Here is a 21,277-nt window from a genome sequence, read left to right on the forward strand (position 1 = left end):
AGAAAATAGTTGGCATAGGTGGATTTATAGTCAAATCAAGATAGTTTGACTAAATAACGACAGTGGTGTACTAAAATGGCCCCTTTCGTGCTAATTGAGTCTGGGGCATGTCGCATAGGCCGCACCTTAACCAACCAACCAACAGTGGCGAAATGACTTTCAACCCACTGTTTCGATTTGTATGCCGTCTGTGACCTGCTTTACTTGTGTGTGACATTTGTTCACTTTAATTACATTTTTTTTTTTTCAAGTTCAAGTTTTTCTTCTTCTCCTTCGAGCAGTCAAATCTCGCTCTCGCAACTGCAGTGTTGCCTAGTTTTGGATATAAATAAATAATAAAATGCCTATTTAAAGAAAATAAAATACCTTTTTTTTTTTGAATAACTTAAAGATCTTTGTATGCGTTACAAATTGTCTTTAAAATGTGAATTTTTTTTTAATAAATCTAGGGTTACGTACAACGGAATGTACGAAAAAAATGGAGTTTTAAAAATGCATCCTTGCATTTAAAACTTATGTTAAGAAAATCTCTTTAAAAAACGGTCGAAAAACACTTGTTTGCTATAGTAGTGGTTATGTAACAAAATAACGATATGGTTTCTTCAGTATTATCTGCTTTGTTTTTTTGTTTATTTCTACTCATGAATACACTTCTATGGTTATAATTCCTATTCAGTAAATTCAAAGGCTTTTTCAAAGTTATAGAAAGGTGTTAAATGTTAAGAAGAGTTGAGAGAAGTAGATCCAATATTCTTGCATAAGCTCAAAGAAGAATCAACTAGTTTAGCTTACAAAAGAAACAAACATCAAACTCAGTAATATTGTGTGGCGTGAAACACTACCTGATGAGCGCAATCTCATTTCTTTCATTCTTGAGTTAAAGTCACAATTGATTCCCTCGATAAAACATCCAAAAAAGGTGGGGCGCCCCAATTATATATAAAAAAAAATTGAACCTAAGACCAACCGAATTGTATGCCAATCTGTCATCAAACATTAGTCAACGCACTCACATCTTGGCACCCGCGTCACTTTATATTTATAATTTAAAATAAGTAGAGGGCTTCGTTTCAACCGAATCTCTATTGCCAACAAGTGCTGCATTGGATTGAGTAGGCAAGCAGACGTCAGACCTCTCTTGACATACAATGCTCACACTTTATAGCTGCCTTGGAATACTAAGTAGTGGTTCAATTGGCGCTAAAATTGCTTAGCCGGTTGCTACGCCGATAAAGAATAAGAGGAATAATACTCGTATAACTTCACGAATTCAAAACTATCTGGAGAAAAATCATGCAAAACTTACTTGGATTCCTCCTTCGAATTTGTCAGTAGCCATCGAAGAAAGACTGTAATGGCGGATAATTGATGCTTCCTGAGGCAGTACTGTGCAGAAATACATCAGTTGCTTTTATGGAAAAGATAATGAACACGAATTATTCTTTGTTATAAGTTCCCCAGACGTGAACCACTTAGTTACTGGTCGGATCTTCCTGCTGGGTAGTGCGCACAGATCGGCAGCGGCACCAAGGCAACAGCGACAATCACTACAACAATACATCAAAAAAGAAAAATACAGCAAAAGTCAATCGTCGGGAGGTGGCGGGTGTTCTTATCCGCAATTTCAATTTTTTTTTTTTTTTTAATTGCTTTTTTTCACTCCACCAACGCTGCTTCCATTTACAAGTGGCTGGAGGGAGCTCAGCAACGCGTCACCGCTCAGTATTCAAAAATCGCAGCCAGTTTGCGCGTCGCTGCCAATCGCGAATGACGAGAATTTCTAAATATTTTTGTAAATGCTGCTAAAAATCAAAATAGTTCTGTGTTTTCTGTGCGTGAATTGAGTTGTTAAATTCGCAATTTCACCACCTCCATTTGGTGTTTAGTTGTAGTTTTTATTGAAGCGTAATAAATTTGTTTTGTATGACTACAAACAAATAAAAAGTAGCAGGAAAGTGAAATAATAAAGAGTTGAAAGAATTTCAATAGAAAATTTTGTCTTTCATTCAAAAACAAAAAACACAAAACGAACGAAAAACTTCACAAAAGAATGGCAACTTGGCATGCTGCAGCATTGCTCTTCTGCTTAATTAATTTATTAAGTTTTGAATTCGTCTCACCTTGGCTGAATTTCAACAGTTATGTGTCCAAGAAGCGCACGGATCTGAAGAAACGTTGTCCGAATGTGAGTTTTATTACTTTACTTGTGTTGTGTTATCAGTTGCGTGGGTGTGTGAGTGAGTGTATGTGTTTTGTTGAACGGAAACTATGTTGGGAGCAAAACAAAATGAAAAAAACTTTATCAGTATTTCCTGAGGCATGCAAGGAAAATCGTACACAAAATTGTATATGATTAGTTGCTTTTAATCCATTTAGTATTTTTTCATTAAAAAAGCAAAACACACAACAACGGAAAGGAATTCTGCAAGAACACTTCATCATTTAAGTCCATTGAAACATTTAACTACTAACCTAAATCTGTGACAATGCAAAACAATACGCCATTTAAAGCAAAAACTTCGTTCAAAAAAGCGTTTTAAAAATCATGTAAATTTGAAAATTTTTAATCCGAAGAAGGAAATTATTCAAGGCTAATTTGAAAGTATCATACTTGAGACTGGGTCGAGGACTGAGAATCAACGGTTTCTATTTAAAGTTTGAAATAACTTTTCCTACTAATCTTTGTTTCATGAAATTAAGAAAATTCTTTGAAGGAGTTGATGTAATTCAATAGTTGCTGAGGTATTGAGTGTCAACCAGATTATAGGACTTTTCTTTCTACTCAAATGTGCTGCTCAAATAGATTCGAAATGTGTTTGATATCCAATGATGATTTTCTTCCACGCAGCACTTCACTAATCGTAAGTAGATCTTGTGTCATCATCAAGCCGGCTCCTATATTTTAAGAGCACAATGTTCTACTACTTGTTGGTCCATAAGTGTGTCGTTTTCATATACCGGCTCCATATCAGCATGTCCGCGAAATCGCGTCCATACCTTGAAATTGGTACCACCTCGTTTTTGCTGCTTATTTTAAGGCTTCCACATATTAGGGCATAATCATAGTCCGCGATAAATGCAAGTTTAGTTAAACTAAGTCTAAATATTTAAATGAGTTTATTTTTTGACTACCATAGTCAATTTAGTGCCCTATTTTAGTAAGAATCTAATGTCATCTGACAAATGTATGACAGGCGCAAAATTAATCATCCAAATTCGTTTCGAAATAACTTTCTTCTACGCTAATCTTCTTATATTGGGGGCCATATGTTAATAGCACTAAATAATACATAAAAAAATAAATCAATTCTAATTTCTAGTCCAAATTCATTTCGAAGGCAGTCTTGTTATTTTTTTTTCTATATTTGTTTTTCATTTTTTTGCATAAAATGTAATTTACACCCTAATCCGAGTTTGTTAATAATAAATAACCGCCTTGAGCGAAAAGGCCTTATAAGAAATTGTTATGCTCCACTGCTCGTAAATAAATTTAATATGTATGTACGTACAAATAAAAACCAAACATATGAATATATTTCGATACAATTACTTACATATATTCAGCCGAAAACAATTCACGCCAATTCATTAATTACATATATAGATATATATAAAGGGTTTTCCAATAAGAGATGTTATCCGGAAACTTTTCCCGTAAAAGATCAATGGTTTCGTTGTTTGTGTGGTACGTAGCGCCGTCTTGTTGAAAATAAACGTTGTCCAGATCAATACCATCCAATTCCGGCCATAAAAAATCGGTAATCATCTCTCGATAGCGCAATCCATTCACCGTAACTGTTGCTCCAGCTTCATTTTCAAAAAAGTAAGGTCCACTGACTCCGCCGGACCATAAACCGCACCAAACAGTCACACGTTGAGGATAGAGAGGCTTTTCAACAATAATTCTTGGATTTTCTGAACCCCAGGCCCGACAATTTTGCTTGTTGACGAAGCCACCGAGGTGGAAATGGGACTCATCACTCAAGATGATTTTTCGATGGAATTCCGGATAATTTTCATGCATTTCAACGACCCAATCAGCAAAGACACGACGTTGTTGATGATCGTCCGGCTTGAGTTTTTGTGTTAACTGGACTTTATAAGCCTTAAGATCCAAATCTGTATGGAAAATACGGTGTAATGTCGTTTTTGGAATGCCTAATTCCAAAGAACGACGAGGAATGGACAATCCTGGGTTTTCATCAACACTTTTGGCTACAACAGGAATATTTTCGGCTATTCTTGAGCGACGTGCACGGGCTTTATTCTTCACATCACTAACTTGTCCCAACAGCTCGAATTTTTTCACCAATTTCTGTATTGCGGTCCGACACGGTGCTTCACGATGACCCAAAAATGTTCGAGTTCCCAATTCAAGTGCCGAAATTTCACCATTTTTATAGTGAATTTTAATAATTTCAATGCGTTGTTTAAGCGTGTATCGCACGTAGTTTCTACTTGTCAAATATCAAAAAATGACAGCTTCAAAAGTGGCATCTATCGCTATATTCAAAATAACACCTGTTATTGGAAAACCCTTTATACACTTATTTATATAATTGGCGCTTACCCACATTTTGGGTGTTTGGCCGAGCTCCTCCCCCTATTTGTGATGAGGCGTGCGTCTTGATGTTGTCCCACAAATGGAGGAGCCTACAGTTTCAAGCCAACTCCGAACGGCAGATATTTTTGTATGAGGAGCTTTTTCATGGCAAAAATACACTCAGAGGTTTGCCATTGCCTGCCGAGAGGCGAGCGCTATTAGAAAAACTGTCCATTTTGGTGTTTCATGCACTCGAATCACCTACGCACTTCCGAATGTACAAATGGTAGGCACGCACCAACCCATTCGGCTTCGGCAGCCGGCTATTAATTAATTACCTAATATAATAATACAATTCTTACTTTCTTGATGATGCATACTTCTTTTCCGAAATAACAAACAAATCCTTTTCCACTTAGACTTTCCCTCGAAGAATAATCCTCCCCATGCCTCTGCTATCACCAGAAATCACCACTTTAAGAACAACCCTTTGGAGCCGCTGGATTTTAATCTGTCTTATCTTATCTGAAATATTTTCAGTAGATAGTGCTCAAATGGCCATATGTGACCACAGAACCTTTCTTCATTTATTCCTATGAACCAAACAGAACGGCAATCCTAGTGCTGATTCTTTGCTGGATTTTAAGATTATTATTCTAGGACGTTGTGAATTTACGAATCTATTAATTTTCACCAGCGACGAGTCCGATGTTGCCTAGTTTAATGGTGGGTCTGCCACCATCCTTTCCGTTATTGATTGGATTTCCGACATCCGAAACTGTCTGAACCTTTCCATACTACTAGCATTTCCTCTTAGCAGAAGACGACGAGCCAGTTATGCAGCTGCGCACTCGGTCAACAGGGCCACATCTGTGAAAACAGGAACACTCACGGAAATTCAGAGGTTTTCAATAACTTTAGAGAAGTAATTTGAGACGCATCTAATGTCTTGATCCCCAAGAGCGAAGACAAAAATAATTAGAGTAAATGCAAGCAACGAAACCAGCCTGTGCCAAGGCCTCTAAAATGCTCTAGAATACATAGAGGACCTTGAATATCTAGGAAGCAATGTCGGCGTTAACGGAGGAACTGCAATTAATATTCAGCGACGTCCAGAAACGTATTTGAACAACTGTGGAGATCCAACTCAGTACTCTTGCCCACAAAAATACATGTTTCTTATGCTTGCGTTAAATCGATTTTGTTGTACGGATGCGTGACCTGATCAACCAGAAAGATGAACGTCAGAAAGTTACACACTTTTGTTGATAGATGCCTCAAGCAAATTCTGGGAGTATGGCGGCCTACGAGGATCTCGAATGAATACCTATGGAAGCGCACTCCGGAATTGCCGGTGAATGGGTCATACATTGAGAAAGAGCACTGATGTGGTACCACACGCAGTGCTGGAATGGAAGAAGAGGGCGACCGAAGACAACATGACGAAGAACTATTATCAGCGAAACTAATAAATCAATGAGCCAATTAAGATATCTAACAAAAAACAGGGAATATTTGAAACTTTATGTAACATAAATTTGTGAATAGACTAGTACTTAATTGTAAATTACGAGCATGTCACAATAGTACATATAATAATACTAGGACGTTGACTCTTGGATTGAATCGAGAATATACTTACTTTAACGATAGAGTTGCCACATTTTCAACCTTGAATTTGGTATAAGGGCATTTGAGCAGGTCTTTTATGGTAGATTTAATCGGAGCTAAGGGTACGCAGTCGTCTTGCAAGCAAATCAAATTCAGATATGAATTCAAGCCGTTTCCTTTGAAGCTATCGAAAACTTAACTTGTACCGACACTTTTTACTTCTATAACCGAGTGCACTAACGCAAAAGAGTATTATAACTTTGTCAAGATGTCCACAAATTTCAGATTTAGGTACTCGAAAATTCTTGGCACTCTTCCACATACATATAAGGAGCTAGGTTACAGTGCTGCACAAATCTGTTTTGAAAAAAGTTTTCCAGTAAGATGCGAATGGGGTAACGTTAAGGTGCACTGATAGTGCAAAACAAAATAATAAGGTCGATAGTGGTATCTACTCAGAAGCGCTGCATCTGAACCTAAGTCTACAGCTACCTGACTACTGCAGCGCCTTTCAAGCTAAGTTAATAGCTATAAAGAAGGCTGCGTTGTGGGTCAAGAACTCGCCTGTTGCAGCACAACCGATCACTGTCTACACTGACAGTTAATCTGCCTTAAAATCAGTGCATTACTACTTCTTCCAAAGTAGCAATTGAAGTAGAGCTATTCCAAATGAGATGTCTAAGTGGTGCACCACCAACGTTGTCTGGGTTCCTGGACACAAAGACATTCCTAGAAATTGCATCGCGAATGAACTAAGAGGAAGAGTGATCTTAAATCAGTTCAAACCCTTTATCCTCGTGCGAGCTATGCATCAGTTTGGTTTACATCGCGCAAGCCAATAGTAAATGGACCGTGGAGTCCACTTGTGAGATAACTACACGGTTTAGGCTTAGAAGGAATGATCACAGAACTACATATATATCTCATCAATATAGACCGGCCTTCTATTAGTACAATGGTTGGTATCACCACCGAACACTGCCTAAAGGAAAATGTACGGGGTTTCCAAATTTGCTGAAATACAAAATTGCGACATTTCTATAGTTAACAAAAAAATGTATGCCAAAAATTAGTAATTGCTACACTGAAACGAAGAGAGGCATATATTTATACATAAAAATAGAAAAAAGTCATTCTTAGCCGAATGGGTTGGTGCGTGACTACCAATCGGAATTTACAGAGAGAACGTAGGTTCGAATCTCATTGAAACACCAAAATTAAAAAAAGAACAAACAAAGAAACATTTTTCTAATAGCGGTCGACCCTCGGCAGGCAATGGCAAACCTCCGAGTGTATTACTGCCATGAAAAAGCTCCTCATAAAAAATATCTGCCGTTCAGAGCCGGCTCAAAACTGTAGGTCCCCCCATTTGTGGAAAAACATCAAGACGCACGCCACAAATAGGAGGAGGAGCTTAGCCAAACACCCAAAAAGGGTGTACGCGCCAATTATATATATATAAAGGGTGGTTAAATTTCAAGGGCCGATGTTGAATGTGAACCACACCTAAACGTCAACGACACCGTTGGACTTCTTTCTTTTATTTGAAAGAAAAGGTCTACGTCGATAAGCCAGCAACAATTTAAGAGCTAAAGGTGAGATAATTCGGCACATTAATGGCATAGAACCTAAATTATGCCTCAGCGTCATCGAAAATTTGGACCATCGGATGGAGGTGTGCCACCTAGGCCGCGGCGACCATTTGGCCGATATTTTGCTCTATACGTAATTGAGCCATACCAATATTATCATAAGAGAAATCACAATAATTTCTTAAAGAAATTATATTTTATTCGAAATCAACAACGGCCCTTGAAACTTAACCACCCTTTATATATTTGCTTATCGCCTGAAGTTTTTGCGAGAGATGACTCACAGTGAAATTTTCCTAGGAATAACTTTTAACCCCCTAACTTTTTTTTAACATGACATTTCAGGTACTTGTCAAAAAAGGGGACAAGGGTTCAAAATTAACCATTATGAGAGACAACAATGGTTTAAACCCACCTACGAAAAAGTTACTTTTAAAATTTGAATTATTATACTTCAATATTATATTTAGCTCAGATTGATACTTTAAACCTTTTTTGGAATAACTTTAGTCACAAATACAAAAGCTTAATTTAAGCACCAAAAAAATGTCCTCATCTGCAAAGCTCGAACCCATTCCATTGCGGGTTCTGATATACTGACCTGACGGCATCGTTTTGCAAGAAAGTTTCCCACCCGCCAAAGGTAGTATCGCGCAGTGTAATTGGATCAACTTCTCGCCCAATTCGAATAAAGCACTCCAATATCACTCACCAGGTATTCTCTATGACGCATTAGCTTTACCAATTAATTTCCCACGTATAGACCATCTGGTACTCAGTTCAGTGGATAGACCATCTCGTATTTAGTGGTGCCGTGTCTTAGCCATAACCGTAACCGTAGCAATCAGCTGTTCTGATCAAACATATGGGCATAACTGTAAACGATTATAGGTGCCGCCCCATAACGCCATTACCACAACCATAGTAGTATCTACTCGTATCTATCGAATTTAGGTTTTTATCCGTAACCGTAAGCAGCTGTGAAATACTTTACATTTGCTTTGATATTTGCAATAAAAACTTGAATATCAGAAATGAACGAAGAATAATCAATTGACCTAGTGGAAAATCATCCGTGTTTTTATGACAAAATGCAAATGTTTTCATTAATTCTACTTCAATTTAAGCTGTTTATGGTTACGGTATGACTAATCGGCCAATGCTGTATTACTGCGGCTATGACGTTATGGCTATGGCAGCACTAATTGCAGCTTTAACCAGCAGGGTTATGAGCTGAAATTGTGACCCGCCATGCGATAAAATATTCTAGGAGGCAAAAATTGTTTACACAAACTACACTAGGCAATAAATTTTCAAATTCAACACATAAATCATAAAATTGGTGCCAATGGAAGCATTCAATTAAAATATGCAAATTCCTGCTGCATTTTCGATTTTGTTCTAAATAATTTACATTCCATAAAAAACGATTTTTTCATACAAAAATCGAGCGATCGTTTTGTTTGCGTTTATTATTATTTTGCGTTCATTCGCGGTTATTTCTACGCTTTTTGTTTTCTTTTTTGGTTTTTGCTTTTGCAATAAACTAGATCACAACGACGTGAAACACTGTCGATCGCGCATCACTTGCCAAGCGAGCGTTGCCGCAAGCACCAAACAAGCGATGTCAAGCGGCTAGTGAAACAGAAAATAGCAGTTCCAAATAATTCCAAATATACACTTTCTTTTCTGCACTTGGCCGTACGCCCAAACATGCCACACACACGCACACCAACAACAAACAGCTTCATACAACCACCCCTGTACCAACCCCCCTACCCACCACACGCTTCTACAGCTGGACGCGTTGTACTGGATGTATGTGCGCACACACACCTACAAATGTAAGCATGGCTGATGCTGTTGCTGTCGCGGTTGCAGCCACATGTGCTCGCATTCTAAATACCTTTTGGTTGAGCGACAGCTACACCAAAAACAACGGCAATAAAAGTAGCAAGCGAACTAAAAAAAAAAATAGAAAATTTTAATGTAAATACGTTTTTCATCAAATGGAATCTCATCAATATGCGGCACACGCGACATTGAACATTTATCAGAATGACGGAAAAGAAACGGGCGCTCACAGATAGACATGTACCCCGCTGCTGTCACCTTAGCGCCAGCATCTACGAACACTATGCATAAGTGTATATGTGTGTGTAGGCCTAGAGTAAATGTGCTGCAATCATGAACATGCGCGCATACGTTGGGCGACATACCATTTGCCGTGCCAAAAATCAATCACACTTTCTAAGTGGCCAAGCTTGAGTGACCAAATTCATGGCCAGTCAAAACTGGGCGCAAGCGAATTGTGACTGAATGCCAGTGCGTTTGCGCTCTCGAAATGTGATCCATTTAGTTTAGTTCTTTTTTATTGTTTTCATTGTCGCAAATGCACTTACATATAAACTTGTCTAGTGGCGGATTCTTGTGGGCGTTGGGATGTTACCTTTTCCATATATGCATGTACGTATGTATCGGGTACTTTGTAAGAGCTTCAGAACTTAAAATGATAATAGAAAACAGAAATTATGTTGAAATGCATTTTTATTATACTCCGGTAGATAACTTCATGGCATTTATTTTTTGAATATAATACCCGGCATTTGTCCGCCGCGACTACGAGTTACATGGAAGCGTCCAATTTCTGACTACTTTTCCCAATAAATCTGGCCATATGGAGTCAATGCTGGCTACAATATTGGTTTCCAATGCTTCAAGACTAACCTTCTGGACCCAAATAAAACACGCAGAAAAAAGGGAGCCGCCAAGATGGCATACCTCCTAAGTAGACTGATGACAAACATAAGGGGGGGCCAATCCAAAGCAAACGGAAAATAATGATGGCTACCACGCATTCCGTTCTGTGAAACTGTGGACAAATGCGCTAAAGGCAAATTACCAGTGCAATTTTCTAGCATCGGTACAACGAACCGCGGCTCCGATAGCTGTGTCTGCCTACCGCACAGTATCAGGGCCAGCTGTTCAAGTGATACGCGGTTTAAGACCGATAGATTTACTAGCCTTTGAGAGGAAAAAGTTGTGGGCATTAAAGAACGAAAGGATGGGAGAAAGAGTAAACGAATTACAGCGAGCAAAATTAAAGGAGAAATGATAAGGCTATGGCAAGAGCGCTGGAGAAACAAAACACGCGGCAGACGGACGGCCAGGCTAATAAAATACGTCACTACATGGTACAGCAGGAACTTCCAGATTTCAGTATTCCCAAAAATACCTGTTTAAAATAGACTCCGCATGCATATACGGTGACGCAAGTGGTCGGTATAAACCAATGACTGAAAATAGCCCCATAAAAAGTAATCCAGAGACATAAAATTACACCAACGAGAAGGCCGGTGAACAAAACCAGTAACTGCACGAATTTCTTGCTTACTAGACCGACTATGTTGACCGTAAAATGTACGAAGTGCTCCATGAACATCGCAGATTTTATTTATTTTTTTTTTCGAATCAAATGTCCACAATTTGGCATTAATCGATTCATGATGACTTGCCAAACCTCAAATGAACAGAAATGTCAACACAGTTTGCCCTTCTCAGCTGTCAGCTGTCAAACCATAGTTCCCGTATCAATATTTCCCAAGCAGCTAAAAAAACACCCGATAGATAAGAGAAAATATGTGAAAGAAAAAGTAAATGGTAGCGGAGAAAAGACAAATGCAAACATTTTTTCTAAGAATCCTGAAAACATTTCCTTTTAAAATGCTTCGAAGCAAAATTTAGCAACTCAAGGGTTAATAAATTAATGCAAATATCTGCATTGACTCATAAAGCGAACTTACCTGTATCTACTATTTACTTCTTTTCACACGTTTCACTATTTTTTCTGTTGCTTATATTTTTTGCAGGTGCGCGCCATCCGCAATTTTGACCTGGAATCGATGATGGGATTCTGGTATGTTGTCCAGTACTACGCATCGACGGAGGAATTGCCCGAATATGCCTGCATGCATAGTCATTTTACGTTCTCTGCCGAGGATCAGCATGTGAGTATAACCGCACGTATCAATGCGTGTGTCGATGTATTTTCACTTTCATTTTCATTCATTTCCATTTATTAAGTCAATAGTAACAATCCTTACTGGCCAGATGTACAAGATTACTTACATACTTAACAACTAAATTAAATATAGTTAATTTGATAATAACTAAGACTTAATGAGTGGCTTAAACAGACACCTTGGCATTGTAAAATCCAGACAAAGACTTCTAGAAAGCCGATTAAACTCTTCAAGACTTCTCATAAGAGAAGCGAAATTGGGGTAATTTGGTAATTATACAAAAATAAATCATAACAGAAAATTATTATGAATTTTTACTTACTCGTATGGGTTATACTTTTCGGCAGCGATGGGATTTAACCCATTACACTTGAAGTTTTTTTTTCATTTATGGGGTTAGTGGTAGTCAGAGGCCCAAAAAAATTATGATTTTCAATATGCTTTATTTTATTGCTTTATTTATATTGCTTTATTTTACAAAAATAAAAACATACATCAGGTTTCGACTTGACTTAAGCAAAAATTCAAAAAAAAAATTTATAATTGTAAAAGTTATCGCTGTTTGTGTGGACCCCGTTTCTCCAGAAGTCCCTTGCGGTGATCATCACAAGTCCTTGGAGTCCTTCATCTAAAATCAAGCCGACAAGAGAAATTAGTTTTATTAACAAATAATCTTGTGCGTAATCGAAGCTTTTTTTCAAAATTAACAATATGCCGGCGTCATGAAATATTTTTCAGATTTTTGAGAAAAAAAGCGACAATTAATTGTTAAAAAAATCGAAATTTTTGAAACGAAAAAATCCTTCTATCAAGCACAAGTTTTTTATGTTCGTCAAAAGCGGTATACATTTTATTGAAATCTACCAAGCGGTCCTTAAGTTACAGTGATCACAAGTTCAAAAAACATAGTTTTGAGAAAAACGCATTTAAAGTTTTGCTATCGAGCTCCGGAGCGCCCGAGCGCCTTTTGTTAATTGTTGAATAACTCGAAAATTATTGGTCGGATTCACTTCAAATTTTCATACAATATTTCTAAGATGTTATATTTAAAAAGAGGTTGTCTGTAAAGTCGGTTTACTGACGATAGTTTAACGTGATAACGTCATAAGAAAATACTGATTGAATGGTTGCATTTTTCAAAAGAAAATTTTAATTTTATTTGTTTGATAGATATTTTGTATGGATATAGAGAATGAGGTAACATTAACATAACATAATATACTTTAACATAACATAACATAACATAACATAACATAACATAACATAACATAACATAACATAACATAACATAACATAACATAACATAACATAACATAACATATCATAACATAACATAACATGCTGTTCAAGCAAGGTAACGACGCATGAGCAAGATAACGACGCATTTTTTGGTGCGTGCAGCCGGCTACATAGAATTATCACGTCAAAAAATAATAATAACATTAAAACAACAGGTATTATTAACAAACTCGGTTTTATTTTAAATTCTTCAAGTAAATCAAATTAATAATAATCAATAAGAAGGCATATGCAAATACAAATACGTGAATTTATATATGTACATATGCGCATATACATACACATATACGCTCACTTAAGTAGGAGAGAGCAAGATGTCGAACGTTGCCGTTCGTTTGCTTTGTTTGCTTTGTCGTTCGTTCCGCGCTTTCGCTTGCAGTTCATTCAAGGTAACGGCAATGAGCAAGGTAACACTAATGAGCAAGGTAACGACACATTTTTTCGCGCGTGCAGCCGGCTAAATCGAATTATAAGACGTTATCACGTCAAAAAATGCAAAAAAAATCAATTTTTTGAAAATTCTGACTACCCCTAACCCCTTATATTACTAGGAACTGCCTACTATTTCTAAGTGAAAATATGGAAAGATTTGCCAGAGATCTGACAAACTCGTCGTGACTCTGAGTTATTTGCTGGCAAGTCTAGTTTTCGCGAAAAAAGTCTAATGAGAAGCTAATTGTTTGGCCTAAGTTTTAATTTATTTAAAATTAAGTTTCCTATTTCCAAATAAAAATTCAGCCCTTGGTCGGGAAAAACCCCGAGCCATTCCGGTAACGTAGAACCGGCTGCCCTGGGAATGGATCTGTAGGATTCGTGTTTTTTAAGGGTTTCCTGTAATGTGCACAGCCGTCTAGGATGTGTTTGTTTATACGGGCTCTGGTCAAATTATTTTTGTTATATCCCTTCTATGTAGTTATACCAGTATTATGCGCAAATATAATACATATACGTTTATTGATTGTTCACTTCATTGGATTAACAAATTTATGGTATACCAGCCGTGTCTAGGAGATTTAGAGACATACTAGGAAGCGGATTTGTGCTTCTTTTGCTGCCAGACCATAGCCAGACATGTCTGTACGATATCGAACGGAATTCTATTAAACATGTCAGATGACGAATTAAATAAGATTCTCCAAACACTTCTGCGAGAAAATTGACAGAATTCTCTAATAAGTCAACACATTTTTCACTCAGACATGCGTCAGGCCTGGCTGGCATCAAAACATGACTGGCAATTAGTCCAGCTGGGTATGTATGTTCATTCACAAATGTGATAGTGATCGACCTTCATATGAGTGGAAATATTATGTGTGCATACATATATTCATCATCCTACACAACAATATTTATATATACAAATGTGTAAGAATTAATGTTTCTATTCTTGTTTACTTTTTCGAAAGAAATCTTGACATTTGACCAACCAAATAAACGATTATATTATATTTATTTCCATTGGAAATTTTAAGAAGCAAACTTTTATATTATGAATATTGAGTACTACAACTTTGACTAACAACTAACGATATTTATAATTATTTTACTTATGCTAAAAAAATTTATTATTTACTATTTAGATCACCATGAATTTCAGTTACATCTTTGCCGAAGATCCGTTGCGTGAAAAATTGCAAGGCAACATTACCTGGATGATACCGGATTTCGAAACACCAGCACATTGGATGCATACGGAAGATATTTGTAAGAATGAATTTGACACTTAGTCACAATTAGTCAATATGAAGATTTCATTTCATTTATTTCAAGCTTAAAGCATAGTAGTTTTCACAGACCTCTCAAAGCTAGTATGAGCTTCAATTACTAAAGTAGTTAAATAAATAAAAAAAAGAGTTAAAAAAATCATTAAAATTCCTTCTTCGACAGCGAGAAATCGAACGAAATAGAACTCGAAATCTCATAAAGTTATCCTGGAGCGCGGGCAATAAGATTTGATAGAACAAATAATAATAAAACCGCATTTAAATATATTTACTTTGAAATGTACAAATGTGTGCGTCTATATTTCTGTAATAAAGGGTGGTTAAGTTTCAAGGGCCGGTGTTGATTTTAAATAAAATACAATTTTTTTAGGAAATTATTATCATTTCTCTTTATTATGATAATATTGGTATGGCTTAATTACGTATGAAATAAAATATCGGCCAAATGACCGCCGCGACCTCGGCGACACACCTCCAAAGACCACCAAATGCAAATAGTTCCTTATCTAAAAGATGGTTAAGTTTCAAGGGCCGGTATTGATTTTGAATAAAGTAGAATTTTTTTAAGAAATTATTGTCATTTCTCTTTATTATGATAATATTGGTATGGCTCAATTACGTATGAAACAAAATATTGGCCAAATAGCCGCCGAGACTTCGGCGGCACACCTCCATCCGATGGTACAAATTTTCGATGGCGCTGAGGCATAATTGAGGTTCTATGCCGTTAATGTGCCGAATTATCTCATCCTTTAGCTCTTGAATTGTTGCTGACTTATCGACATACACCTTTTTTTTTCAAATAGCCCCAAAAGAAAGAAGTCCAACAGTGTCGTTGACGTTTAGGAGTGGTTCACATTCAACATCGGCCCTTGAAATTTAACCAGCCTTTATTATTATTTTCCCTCGTCACTCAAACAAACATTTTATTTTCACAGATGAAGGCATCTACAACACTTACATCATCGATACGGATTACAAATCGTGGGGCCTCATAATGCATTGCGCCGAGAAGAAAAAATCACCGCGTTATTTATCAGCTTTGCTGCTGTCGCGGGAACCACAATTAGGGGAGAATGTCATCAACTTTTTGAGGTAATTTATTGAAGTGAAAAAATGGAAGTAGAAATATGTACAATAAATATAAAAGTAAGCAAAATTAATCATCCAATTTTGCATTTGAAAAACTTTTTTACGAAATAAAGGGTTTTTCAATAAGGACGGGTAGATGTTGCAATGGAATAAAATGGAGTTTGCTGTGTGGCACGTAGCGCCATCCTGCTGGAACCACATGTCGCCTAGGTCCATATGGTTCAATATGGGCCATAAGAAATTGGAAGGGCCACCACGTCTGCGGAAAAATGGGCGCAATGCGCGCAACGTTTGCGTTAATGAACACTCATTTTGATAATAAAGTTTTATCATTTGAACGTGCTGTTCAATCGTGTAACTTGCCATGATGACTTGGCATAAACAACTGAATAATAAACAAAAGATTTGACCCAAAACAAAATGGCTGCCACAGGGCGCCAAAATCGACCCGCGCCAATTGAAAAACCCTTTACAAAAAAATGATTTTGAGTTATGGAAATCTTTCTTTTTACCTTTACTTGCGCCATTACTTCTTTGTTTTCTTGTAGTTCATAAGTTTCAAATAAGCTTGACGTTCGACGCCATTTGCAAGAATTTTAAACCTACCACTAGGGTGATTGATTTTGCGCCATCTTTTATGTCGGTATGAAAACATTGAATAACTTTGAAAAACAAAAACAACTTGTTTGTATAAGTGAGGTATTTTTATTTGGTTTGGTTATTTACAATTTTTTAAAACTATTTTTTGAATACAATATCAATCATGTGGTCTTTATTAATATAGCAATCACAAACTGCGATCTTCTTTCTGCTTTTTTCATCACCTTGTCAAGCATTTCGGCATTTATGGCGTTGATTTCGGCACGAATGTTTGCTTTAAGCTGGTCAATAGTCTGCGGCTTGTTGGCGTAAACCTTACTTTTCAGATAACCCCACAAAAAGAAGTCCGGGGGGGTTAAGTCAGGTGATCTGGGGGACAGTCGGTGTCGCCTCTTTTTGACACTAGACGTCGCGGGAATTTTCGTTGCAGAAATTCAATTGTTGCATTCGCAGTGTGGCATGGCGCAACGTCTTGTTGAAACCAGTAACCGTCTAAACCTTTCTCACGCATTTCCAACTTCCATCGACCGTTTCGTTTTCTCGGTAAAAATATAGCCCAATGATGGTGTTGGGCGCAAATACCGGCCCAAACAGTTATGTCATGCAATGGCTCATGGATCTGGTGTGGATTCTCAGTTCCCCAATTGCGGCAATTTTGTTTATTCACGCTGCCAGAGAGGTTAAAATGTGCCTAGTCAGTCATTAAAACTTGCTTCCAAAAATTGAGTGCAGTGTCAACCATTCGAGCTACTGTTTGGCCACATTCCAAGCGACTTGAATAGTCTGTCGGCAATATTCTTTGTCTCAATTGCACTTTATATGGTTTCTTGGTCGTTGATGAACGGCATGGTGACGATCTCCAACTGTCCCGTGCTCAAAAAAATTCGCCACCAAACGACGAATAGTATTGTCAGACGGTTCCTGTTTCCCGTGATACTTTTTGTGATATGCGCGTTGAGTTGGAATAATACAGGGTGGCTGATGAAAGCCGCTACCAAAAAAAAATTTAATACCTTTTTTTCTTTTTAAGTTATCTGTTCCATTTTTGTTTTAATTTGCAGATTAATCTTCAAAATTTATTAAAATGGATAACTGGGACACGCAAACAAGAATTTGGATAGTCCGCCGCTATCACGCACTGGAGTCCGTAGTTTTGGTACAGAGAGAGTACAGGCGGATGTTTGGCGGCGATCCCCCGAGCAGATGGACCATAATGAGACTGGTGAATAATTTTGCTGAGCAAGGAACAGTCGCAAGAAGTCATCGAAACCCACCAGTTCGGACGGAGAAAACGATCGCTGCTGTAGCTGCAGCTATACAAAGCAATCCAAGGGTTTCAACAAGAAGCTTATCTGCTCAACTTGGTGTCAGCCGACAGTCTTTGCAAACAATAATGCACAAAGATTTAGACTTATTTCCCTACAAAATTCAAATGGTTAACAAACTGAATGCAGCAGACTTGCCGATTCGCTTGGAATTTTGCCAGAAGATCCTGCAAATGGTGGAAGAAGACCAAAACATGTTAAACTGCCTTTTCATGTCTGATGAGGCCCATTTCGATTTAAACGGCAATGTGAACAAACAAAATTGTCGAATATGGAGTACTTCTAACCCACAGATACTCCACGAGACGGAATTGCATCCTCTTCGCGTGACAGTGTGGTGTGCGGTTTCTTCACGCTGTATTGTCGGGCCTTATTTTTTTGAAGAAAATGGTCACACCGTTACGGTTACTGGAGACCGTTATTTGAAAATGCTGAAAGAATTTTTCTATCCAGAACTACGCCGAAAGAGAATTCCTTTCAACTCTGTGTGGTTTCAACTAGATGGGGCAACGTCTCACATAGCCCAGACTGTTATGACAGAGTTGCGACGAAAATTTCCCAATAAACTGATTTCAAGAAACTCCGAATTTCGTTGGCCCCCCAGGTCGCCTGACCTTACTGCACCTGACTTTTTCTTGTGGGGTTTATGTAAACAAGAAGTTTATAAGACAAAGCCAACAAATTTGGATGAACTAAAACAATCCATTCGGGCAACAATTGCGGCTATTCCTGTCGCAACTCTCAAAGCAGCAATGAACAACTTTTTACTAAGATGCCGCACTTGTGTCAACGAGCATGGGGGGGCATTTAAATTCAATTATTTTTAAAACTAGTTAAGCTACATTTAATAAAATTTAATGACCTTCAACTTGAAAAAAAAATAAATGAATTCCATACACTAAAAAAAAGTTATTTGAGTTTCTTAATGTAGCAAAATTCATCGGCCACCCTGTAGAACGACTATTTTCGATGTATAGCGTCTCTATTTCAGCCCGTTGTTTCGGTGTAAAGCGATCCATGGTTGAAATTGTACTGAATGGACGTATTGAAAACATGTATGTTAAGTCGATCGGTTGGTAATTGCCAAATTATTCAGCGTTTACATACCGACATAAAAGATGGCGCACCCTGTACTAACAAAAAGTATTGTTAATTTAGAAGTTCATTATTTTTATTATTATTATTATTTTAATTAGTTCTTGTAATTATTCATATAACCTTTGAGTATGATACTGTATGAATTTGTTAGCAAAACTAGGCTAGACGAAATATCCAGCTTTGTGTCTACTTTCAGTTTTTGTTTTGTTGTTGTTTATTTTCAGAGAAAAGTTACCCCGGTATGATATCGACCTGTCCTTCATGTTTCCAATCAATCAAACTTGCGACAATTTAATGGAATCCGTTGATGATGATCCTTTGGCTTATATAATAAATGGACGAAAGAATGCAAAAAATATATTCAAAGTTATTTTAAAGCCTTAAGCAAAGCACCAGTATAAGCCGTACTATAAAGTTAAAAAAAATGTACAATAGTAGTATTAAATAAATATTATAATTAATTTAACGTGCAATTGTTGTTTTTCAAGGCTTTTAAAATAAAATAAAATAAATTAAGGTTGAGATAAATAAAATTTATGCAAGTGGAATAAAATAAATTATATTAAATTGCGACAATAAAATGAAATTAATTGAAATATAATGTAATAAAGTAAAATAAAAAAAGTAAATTATATACAGTAACTCACAGCTTTTTTGATGCAGGTAAAACTTTTTTAGAAAAAAGAAAATGACTCGATATTTATTAAATTTAATAAAAAAATACCTATATACGACTTGTAATGAGATATGTACGAGGTGTGTTTAAAAAGTATCGCGAATTTTGAATTTTCGCAGGTTAGGTATATTCGAATTTCAATTTTTTTGGGGCGATATGTTGGTACTCATGCCGACGAGTTCGGCTATTTTGAATGTTCAGTCAGTTGCTGACAGCTGCTTTGCTTGCACGTGTTTCGGCTCGTCTTCGATTTTTACCTATTCAAAAAGATGGATCGAAGAACCTGTATCAAATTTTGTGTGAAAAACGAAATTAAGGGTGTGGATGCATTCCGAATGCTAAACAACGCAACAAAGCAACGTTTATCGGTGGTACAAAATGTTCTCAGAAGGCCGAGAAGATGTGAACGACGAAAAGCGTGCCGAGCGCCCGAGTACTTCAACAATAGACGAAAAAATTGATGAAGTGAAGAATATGGTATTGGCCAGACGTCGAATCACCGTTAGAGAAGTTGCTGAGAACCTAGACATAGCGATTGGCTGTTGCCATTCAATTTTATTCAATGATTTGGGCATGAGACGGGTCGTCGCAAAATTCGTACCAAAACTGCTCAATTTCGACCAAAAGTAGCATCGCATGAACATTGCTAATGAGATGTTGGACTCTGTCCGCGACGACCCAAATTTGCTCCGGAGGGTCATAACGTGGATTTATGGCTATGACGTGAAAACCAAAGCTCAATCATCTCAATGGAATCTGCCGTCCGAACCAAGACCGAAAAAGGCGCGTCTAGTTCGATCGAATGTAAAAGTGTTGCTTACCGTTTTCTTCAGTTGCAGGGGCGTTGTGCATCATGAGTTCTTGCCACAGGGTAAAACGGTCAATAAGAAATATTACCTGCCAGTTATGCGCAATTTGCGCGAGGCAATCCGCCAGAAACGCCCGGATTTGTGGAAGAACAAAAATTGGCTCTTGCATCACGATAACGCCCCTGCTCACACATCGTTGCTTGTGCGCGACTTTTTCGCCAAAAACAACACACTAATCATGCCACAGCCACCGTATTCCCCAGATTTGGCCCTCTATGACTTTTTCTTGTTCCCGAAATTGAAAAGGCCCATGAAAGGACGACGTTACGCTACGATTGACGAGATAAAGACGGCATCGAAGGAGGAGCTGAACAAGATAAAAAAAATTATATTTGGAAGTGCTTCGAAGATTGGAAAAAACGTCGGCACAAGTGCTTAATATCTCATGGGGATTACTTTGAAAGTGACAAAATAGATATTAATGAATTAATAAATAAATAATTTTTGAAAATAACACAAAATTCGTGATACTTTTTGAACACACCTCGTATGTACTGTTTACCACTGCAGAAAGAACAATAGCAAAAACAAAGCTTGCTGAAAAAATATGGAAACAAATAGTTTTCTCATCAAAATATGCTCACAGCTTAACTGATGCAGTGTATTTTATTTATTATTTTTTTTGAGAATGCAATAACGGTGAAATGTATTTGTTTCTGTTTTACTTAGCGTCTTAAGACAGTCTCAAAAAATTTTTGTAAAGAAAAATTGAGAAAATTTAAATTTTCTAAAATGGGAAAACGGACCTCACTTGAAAAAAAGGGAAGACGTTATTCGTCATTATAAAGAGGGCAGAAGCCAACGAAAATTGCAGGAATTGTTGCTA

The 21,277-nt window shown here is 37.2% G+C and overlaps 1 protein-coding gene across 1 annotated transcript; it reads left to right on the top strand.

Annotated features, from left to right (window-relative positions):
* Positions 1-1,712: 1,712 nt before the first annotated feature.
* Positions 1,713-19,388, top strand: LOC129237772 (uncharacterized). Its single transcript, XM_054872700.1, has 5 exons — positions 1,713-2,185; positions 11,616-11,753; positions 14,648-14,771; positions 15,730-15,886; positions 19,131-19,388. The coding sequence occupies exons 1-5, from the start codon at positions 2,051-2,053 to the stop codon at positions 19,288-19,290; spliced, it is 714 nt and encodes a 237-aa protein (XP_054728675.1). The 5' UTR covers positions 1,713-2,050; the 3' UTR covers positions 19,291-19,388.
* The last annotated feature ends 1,889 nt before the right edge of the window (positions 19,389-21,277 follow it).

This window comes from Anastrepha obliqua, chromosome 2 (assembly GCF_027943255.1).
Source record: "Anastrepha obliqua isolate idAnaObli1 chromosome 2, idAnaObli1_1.0, whole genome shotgun sequence".
NCBI classification, from domain to species: Eukaryota; Metazoa; Arthropoda; class Insecta; order Diptera; family Tephritidae; genus Anastrepha; species Anastrepha obliqua.

What these genes read in the sequence shown, in the direction of transcription:
- LOC129237772 (XM_054872700.1), top strand. Translation starts at nt 2,051, where the DNA reads ATGGCAACTTGGCATGCTGCAGCATTGCTCTTCTGCTTAATTAATTTA. An exon ending in TCTCTGCCGAGGATCAGCAT is followed by an intron (nt 11,754 to 14,647) that starts GTGAGTATAACC and finishes TTTACTATTTAG; the next exon opens with ATCACCATGAATTTCAGTTA. An exon ending in AATGTCATCAACTTTTTGAG is followed by an intron (nt 15,887 to 19,130) that starts GTAATTTATTGA and finishes GTTTATTTTCAG; the next exon opens with AGAAAAGTTACCCCGGTATG.